This window comes from Galendromus occidentalis, unplaced genomic scaffold (assembly GCF_000255335.2).
Source record: "Galendromus occidentalis unplaced genomic scaffold, Mocc_1.1 scf7180000076381, whole genome shotgun sequence".
NCBI classification, from domain to species: Eukaryota; Metazoa; Arthropoda; class Arachnida; order Mesostigmata; family Phytoseiidae; genus Galendromus; species Galendromus occidentalis.
Window position 1 is genome coordinate 1,098,302 of NW_003804370.1, and position 7,588 is coordinate 1,105,889.

Sequence of the window (7,588 nt, forward strand, 5' to 3'; positions counted from 1 at the left end):
CCATGAATATAATGTATACTGTTGCTCCGAAAGGAGTCCCAATTCTTTCACTATGAAAATATCACAAAGTACAGGTAGATGGAGGGATACCGATTCGGAACAGCTTCAGGTTTCTGTTCCTCCAGCCAGTTCGGAAGAGAAGAAGGTTTTCTCGATGAGGTTTCAAAGGAATACACTTGGAAGGCCCCCCGGGTAGAACGCGACAGTGCGATGAAAAGATTCCTGTTTCTCCAAATAATTTTATTCATCTTGCTAGGAACGACGCTCTCAATTCTCGGAATCCCTACTCAGACGGCGATAGAGCATCAGCGATCTCAGTATCGAGGGACCATGTCATACATATTTGTTCATGGTGAATGTCGCAGCGAAACACGATCAGGGCTAAAACTTGGTATTTCGAGATAAACACAGCTATTGTGAGATGTCGAATCGAATTCTCTGGATTCCCTCGAGAGCTCGATAAAATTGGCGATTCGATAAGCTCCTCGTACAATATGCCCGGAATTTCCGAGACTCTTCGGTAGATTCCATCAAATCGCTGAAGGAAAACATCCGCAAACTCTGCAGGGGCGGAGCGGCCAAGCACATGAGTTTGAACATTTATTTGGACTTAGCTTAGCAAACCCAGCGACCTACCGGAATGATTCGTCACCTTGATCCGCTCGTCTCTAGCACTTTCCTAAGCTTGAGTGGAGAAATTCCAAATAGGACCAGGATGTCTAAAATGAGATTGGTGGGGGGTTGCCTGCTCCGTCTGACCCATTCGGGTTGAAGTCGAACTCGGTACCGTCAGCTGTGGTGCTGTCCGGAGCGGCTGTCTCGTCTTCCTCCCCACCCCAGTGTTCTTCGATCAGTTTCGCGGCCATTTCATAGATCTAAAAGAAGATTGAGATAATTAGCTTTTGAGCAGCTTCGGGAAGCCTATCTTCCGTAATCTCGTGAAGTTCTGAACCCGCATAATACCTCTATGTTGCTGTGCATTTGGAGTCGTTCGAGATGATCGACCAAGCCGTATTCTTCGAGTATTTCACAGAGGGCTTCCTTCCGATTGAGGGAATCTGCTGCTCGCAAAATGTTCTGGATAGAGTCCAGAATCACGCCAGTGATTTTTGTGTCTTGCCGGCCGAGCATATCGACGAGCGGTTGCATTCCTCCTTCCTTGAAGAGACACGCGATCTGCTCGACCGTTCCCGAGCATGTCAAGTTGCAAACGGCCCAACAAGCCTCCTTTTGAGTTCTAGAGTCGCCGTTCTTCAAAAGATCGATCAGAAGGGAGAGAAGACCGTTGTCGATGACGGCCTGGACTTGCTCCTTGCGCCCGGCCGTAATGTTCGACAAAGCCCAGGAAACTTCCTTACGGAGATTCAGAGTGGGATGCAGTAGCAAGTGTCTGGAAGAGATCGCAATTGATATGGATGCTTCCGATTGAGACTAGAGAAATTCGGATTCAGTCGACGGTCAGAATACGGTTCCGTAAGAGTTGTATCTTCGATGAAATTTCGGATTTCAATCCATACAAACTCAATTACTTGAACGCTAGAAGAGCTCCGTGGTCTATGACGACTTGAGTTTGGTCGTCAGTCCCAGTGACAATGTTGCCCAGGGTGCGGAGAGCGGGGATCGCCAAGTTCCGATCGTTCGAGTTGCGCGCAAGTGCCACGATTCGGTCCAGGATACCGAGACTGAGAACCTGAAAGCGGCGAAGTCCAGAATCACGATATATGCACAGGAGGGGGGCGCCCGGGTCGTTGGAAACAGAGAGATCTCAACGAGAACCTGTTCGATAGAACACATACCATTTGAATACGATCGTTGTCACCGTCGGAAATGTACGATAGAGACCAGCACGCGTCAGACACAACGCTTGGGCTGTCGTGCATCAGGAGCTGTTTCACCGATGGCAAACACGCCTGTATAGCATGGAGAGGAGGCGGGGGATTCTTGTTTCGGCAGAGGTTACTGAGACACCAAGCCACGTTCGCCAAAAACGACGGCGCCGCCGTCGGCTTGACCAAACGAGTCAGTGCAGGAACGACGCCGAGATCGATGATCATGTCACGATATGCCGGACCCTCTCCTGCTATGTTTGCAAGAGCCCAAACAGCTTGTTCGGCCACGTTGATGGCGGGGGAACTGAGGAGTCTGATGAAGTGATCGCAGGATCCCGACTTGACGACGCATTCGGTTTGCTCGGAGTTGCCGGACGCGATATTGGTCAGCGCCCAGGCGGTTTCGAATTGAAGGTCCGGACGATCGTCTCGCTCCAGGAGCTGCACGAGTCTATGAGAACAGAGGGTTCAGACCATCGCGATCATATAGATTCTCGGAGATTATTATCTGGTGAATATTAGGCTGAGCTCCGGAAAACGGAGCCCGAGAGATGCTGTGGTTCCCGGAGTCGCGCTGAGGTTACCGCAGCAGCACGTGAACCGTGGAACGTGACGGATGATCTCGCGCACCAGCGCGAGGCGCGTCGGCCGCGTTAATTTTTTCAATAACAACTCACCTGGGTACAGCGTTGAAGGCGATGAACTTGTCAATCGGCGGATTCCTTTCACGAGAGAGGATTTTTCGAGCCAAATGCGTGCTTCTGTACACTTCATCGAGATCATTCGAGTGCATTCCTGGAATTTTCGATGTGGTTTTGCGACAAGGCGAAAAATACAAGGGTCGGATTTCTCCTTCGATAACATTAGCCTCGTCTCACGACGACGCGGATGTTGCGGCTATTTTTTCCGAATAGCTGCTTCGGGGCTCCTGGGGGTCCCTTCGAGCATTATTTTATTGAGAAATTCACGCGGAAACTTCTCGAACGCCCTGAGCGCGCCAGTCCGGCTCACCTTGTACGAGTTTTTCGATGTCGGTCACTGCGACGTTCTGACCGGGCTGAGGAGAAGACTGATCCAGCTGGTCGGTTTCGTCAGTGTCGCTGGTGGGTTCCACCATCGCGACGTTTCGTCTTTTCGAGAGCTGTTCATCTTTGCGAGCCTTACGAAGCTCGATGACGTCGTCCTTTCGGCGGTTGCGGTTCGTCTCCAAATCTTTGCCGCGGTTCTTGAATTGCGAGAGTCTATCGTTCGGAGCCATTCTCGGGTGGAGGGACGTGATTGAGTTTAACACGAAAAAACTGCTTGTCGATGGTCGAGGCGCGAACAACGTGGTGACTTCGTCTCAGCTAGCTATTGCCGCTTTCAGACCGATTTAAACTGCTCTTCAAAGATGGCGATTCGATTCCGTTGGGGACGCGCGTGGATTCGAAAAATACAGACCGCAAGGCTTTCTCTCAAAGCCAAAGGGGTCCGGACCGCGGAACTGGACTAATCCCAGCTTATATCATCATATGTTGAGGGGAGCCTCTTCGTCCGAGATCGGTCGACTCGTTAGCATACTCGAAAATTTCGGATCCATCTAATTGGTAGGTTCCCCGAAGGGCGCGGAAATTCGAACGTATCAGCTGATTCGGTGCACCGAGTTTCAGCAGGATCCCGAGTGGCTTCGAATGTGAGATCTCCGTGCTCGGAATGCTCAAAAACTTGCGTTTGGCTCTATCCACTCCCGTCAGCAGGTTCACGCGAGGGCATTCAACGCTCCAGGAGAATGTCAAAGCAGAGAAGCCACTCCACACGTCGGTGCTCCTCAAGGAGAGCATCGACGCGCTGCTCATCGAGGAAGGTTCGGACAATTCTTGTGCCGTGGAGGAATATGACGGAGCTTGAGCCCTCCGGCTATAGTCCAATAAGAATACTCATAAATCTACTCTTCAGATAAAACATATGTTGACATGACGTTCGGGGCGGGCGGTCACACAAGGGCCATGCTCGAGCAGGGTGCGCGAGTCGTCGCCATAGATCGCGACCCCTCAGTGTCCGAGCTCGCCGATGAAGTCAAGGAGGAATACAAAGACAGATTCGACTTCGGGGTTTCAAAGTTCACCGATGTGAGGTTGGTGGTCGCCGGGACGGTGCGACATTGTCCGAAAAATTCATATGCGCCGCTCCGGAAGAATGATCGATGACGCGATCTATAATTTCAGAGACGTGTTGTCGCGTCACTGCGTGAAGATGGGCTCCGTATCAGGAGTCCTCATAGACTGCGGCTTCTCCTCGATGCAGATGGATCAGCCAAGAGGATTCTCGATCTCGAAAGATGGTCCGCTGGACATGCGCATGAACCCAGCTGAAAAAGGTGGGTGACGCCGAGAAATTGAGGCTTGGGACTTCAAGGACTCCAGGGCGGTCGACTGACACCCTTCCTGGTGTCTCCAATCGATATTGAAATATTCTTCATCGCTTTCTCAGATTGTCCAACCGCGGCCGCATTGGTAAACGTGCTTGACGCCGAGAGTCTCGCGAGGATTTTCAAAGTCTACGGCGGAGAGCGCAATGCTCGCAAGATCGCCGAAGCCATCGTATCTTATAGGTGAGCAACGAGGGAGCGATATGTAATCTCCAATTATATCTGACTAATTGTAATTATAGGATAGAGAGATTCGCATATTATCATGAGACATCGAATTCGGTGCACGATTTATCTTCCGAACTTTGAAGGTATGAGATGAAGCGGATGAGGACAACACGAGAGCTGAGTGAAGTTGTTGAAGCCGCCTTCTCCGAAGGGCACGAACGTCGGGACTCTCTCGGCCGATTCACTAGTCTCGCAACTAAAGTGAGTCCCTCAGCAAGGAGACATTGGTCACGAATCGTCATTCATAGTGTTGCAAAGAGCTACCCTGATTCTCGGAAATCCGCTCAACGCTTCGCCTAATTTTCCCTCCAAATTGTTCTTCTAGATCTTCATGGCGCTGAGAATTTTCGTGAACGATGAGTTGAACGAATTGAATCGCGCCCTATACCTCTCTCATCAGATGCTCGTCCCTTATGGTCGCGCTGCCGTCATCTCGTTCCACTCGCTGGAAGACAGGATTGTGAAACGGCATTTCCAAGGTACAGATTATCCCTCCGTTAGCGAACGATTCGTAGAGTGTTCGAAACGTAATAGCGAAAAGAAACAGAGCTTCTCTCTCTGCAGGGATTGATCTCGATGAGCCGGCATCCCAGTCGATCTCTCAGAAGTACAAGAACTCAACAGCATGGCACTCGGAGGCGGAAATCGTCAAAACCTGGATTCCCATACCGAAGTTCATCGCACCATCGCCCGATGAAGTCGAGAGAAACCCCAGGAGTCGTTCCGCAAAACTACGTGTGGCTGAGAAGATCGATTCTAGCAAATAAATGAACTAAGTGCTCGTGATAAACCGCGACGGCTTATTATTTTTGGCTCAGTCGATTCTGGCTTCTGAGGAAGCATCGTTGCTGGAGACCTCGGAGATGAGATTCTTTCGCTGCCGATTTCCATCACGAGTCGAAAATCCCCGCGAAGATCCATTTGTCACTTTCCCGAGAAAAAATTTTTCAATAGTGAGTTGCCCCTGATTTCTCTTCTAGAACGCGTGAGGGGCCGAACGGCTGACCGTTGGATCCTGGAAGATCCTGGATTTCAGAATGAGCTCAGCAGGGTGAACGTTACGTGTTCAAGATCCGAGGAGACGAATCGCTGACAATGCCATCATCCGGGTCGCACACTTTGTTCACATGACGGAAGCGAGGAATCCTTCGATATCGAGAGCTCGTGTGTCACTCTAGTGTACTGAGCGAACTATGATGGAAAACATAGGAGATGTTGAAACCCGATAAGACTGCGATATCAGCACTGGCGCGCTTGACTGAGGCGGTCTGCTCGTCTGTTAATTGAAGGCTGCCCATGCTCTGGTCTGTCACCTGAGTCGTCCAGAGCGGGCTCCCAACATCGTGTTTCACCATCCCATCAGATGACGCGCGACGTAGCATCTGATCCGTTCGTCAATCTTCTGGGGACAAGATATCCTCGAACACGTGACCGAATATTTCGTGAACCGAGCAGCGCGGTAAAGACTTACGCTTTCTCTCTCCCGACGGCTATTTAGTACTTCCAGGCTGCAGATTCTCGAACCTCATTCCCCGACACCCCACGCGTGCTCGAACCCGAGTCTCATGCGCCTGTGCAACGAATAATGAGTGACTCCGCCAATGTCGTTGAGCCACCGGGTCCGGAAAACGTCAAGAAAACTCCGACAGTGTACCGCTGTGAACTCTTCCCGACGCGCACGTCTATTTTTGTATTCACATCTTACGTGTTGCTGTGCTCGACTCAATACGTGCTCGTGAAGGCATCGCAGACCGCCGACGACTACACGTATAATACGACATCGGTCGTCTTCATAACGGAGGCGCTTAAACTTCTGATCGCAGCGGCGGCGCTCATCGTCGAGAATCATGCACTCAGTAGGCCGGTCGAGGTCGCAATCTCTCGCTGGAGACTCCTCATATTGTACCTCATACCTTCCGCGCTCTACTGCATGAGCAACAATTTGGTTTTCGTGAACTTGCGGTACTTCGAACCAACAACCTACAATGTTCTGCAACAGTTGAAAATTGTTCTCACAGGAATTCTGTATCAAATGATTCTGAAGAAAACGCTTTCGCTCAGGCAATGGTTCGCGATCATACTTCTGACGGTCGGCTGCGTCATCAAGCAATTAGGAGTATCCGAGAAAAGCTTCTTCGGCTCCTGCGACATCGTCAATCTCCAAGGAGCGCTCCTCTTCCTTCAAATCAGCTGCACGGCGCTGTCGGGGGTGTTCAACGAGTCTTTGATCAAGACAGACACCCACCGATCTCACAACGGCATAGACGCCGGGGATTCGGATATCATGATTCATAATTTATTCATGTACCTAGACTCTGTCCTATGTAACTTTTTTGTCCTTGTGTGCAGAGGCAGAACGCACGATCTCATAGATGTTAGTGAATTGTCGAGTATTTTCGCCCAACCCCTAGTTCTAGCGGTAATAGTGAATGGTGCCGTCAGTGGTATCATGGTATCATTGTTCCTGAAACACTTCGATTCCATTGTCAGGGTTTTCACCGGCTCGATGGAGATGACTCTCATGGCTTTCGTTTGCTGGTTGAGTTTCGGGACACCGATCGACGCTTGGACCGTGGTTGCGATCGCTGTGGTCTCTGTGGCAACCTATCTCTTCGCGAAGGACAGCAAAGATTCGGCCTCGAGGACAAACCTGATTCAATCCGGCGAGAAGGATGAAGAAATTCAGATCATAACAGAACCGAGGCAGACAGAAGCCAAAGCTGCTGCTCCCCGAGATTCGACGACGACTCACGGGGAAGTGCCCAACTCGAAATCAGAACTGATGTACAAACGGAAGAGAATGTCTCGCACATGATGGTGGAGAAGATTCGGATGGCGTCGACGAGCGTAGGGAATAAAAAATAATAATAATTATGATAAATAATGAATAATAATAATAAATAATTGTGATGAGTAATGACTGATGCCCTGAGGAGTTGACAGCCCTGATTTGATATGATCTCCGTGCTACGTCCGGAAGCGTCAGGTCGGATCGAGGCCTTCGGCGGGATAGAGGGAAGGGCTGAGAAGACTCGCAAGGATTCGTCGGCGGGAACTTGAACTTTTCACAAACCGGTATACTTTCGAATTTTCCCATAATTCTCGACGCTCCGATGATCGATCC

General features: G+C 50.4%; 3 protein-coding genes across 3 annotated transcripts; 2 read left to right on the plus strand and 1 right to left on the minus strand.

Moving 5' to 3' along the window:
- Positions 1-211: 211 nt before the first annotated feature.
- On the minus strand, positions 212-3,184 carry LOC100897814 (importin subunit alpha-5). The gene is made up of 6 exons (XM_003738969.2): positions 2,841-3,184; positions 2,507-2,624; positions 1,797-2,280; positions 1,530-1,690; positions 964-1,390; positions 212-875 (listed from the first exon to the last, which is right to left on the minus strand). The coding sequence occupies exons 1-6, from the start codon at positions 3,085-3,087 to the stop codon at positions 720-722; spliced, it is 1,593 nt and encodes a 530-aa protein (XP_003739017.1). The 5' UTR covers positions 3,088-3,184; the 3' UTR covers positions 212-719.
- Positions 3,185-3,462: 278 nt separating this feature from the next.
- On the plus strand, positions 3,463-5,248 carry LOC100897959 (probable methyltransferase-like protein 15). The gene is made up of 7 exons (XM_003738970.2): positions 3,463-3,672; positions 3,765-3,942; positions 4,034-4,185; positions 4,299-4,419; positions 4,548-4,665; positions 4,790-4,943; positions 5,029-5,248. Exons 1-7 carry the CDS (start codon positions 3,522-3,524, stop codon positions 5,229-5,231), a joined length of 1,077 nt encoding a protein of 358 aa, XP_003739018.1. The 5' UTR covers positions 3,463-3,521; the 3' UTR covers positions 5,232-5,248.
- Positions 5,249-6,049: 801 nt separating this feature from the next.
- Positions 6,050-7,279, plus strand: LOC100907974 (UDP-galactose transporter senju-like). The gene has a single exon (XM_003739037.1). The coding sequence runs from the start codon at positions 6,050-6,052 to the stop codon at positions 7,277-7,279; it is 1,230 nt and encodes a 409-aa protein (XP_003739085.1).
- Positions 7,280-7,588: the final 309 nt, after the last annotated feature.

Coding starts and splice junctions, on each gene's coding strand:
- LOC100897814 (XM_003738969.2), bottom strand. CDS start 3,087: ATGGCTCCGAACGATAGACTCTCGCAATTCAAGAACCGCGGCAAAGAT. Junction 2,281..2,506: donor GCCTTCAACGCTGTACCCAG/GTGAGTTGTTAT, acceptor CTGTTCTCATAG/ACTCGTGCAGCTCCTGGAGC. Junction 876..963: donor AAATGCACAGCAACATAGAG/GTATTATGCGGG, acceptor ATCTTCTTTTAG/ATCTATGAAATGGCCGCGAA.
- LOC100907974 (XM_003739037.1), top strand. CDS start 6,050: ATGAGTGACTCCGCCAATGTCGTTGAGCCACCGGGTCCGGAAAACGTC.
- LOC100897959 (XM_003738970.2), top strand. CDS start 3,522: ATGCTCAAAAACTTGCGTTTGGCTCTATCCACTCCCGTCAGCAGGTTC. Junction 4,186..4,298: donor CATGAACCCAGCTGAAAAAG/GTGGGTGACGCC, acceptor TCGCTTTCTCAG/ATTGTCCAACCGCGGCCGCA. Junction 4,944..5,028: donor TGTGAAACGGCATTTCCAAG/GTACAGATTATC, acceptor CTCTCTCTGCAG/GGATTGATCTCGATGAGCCG.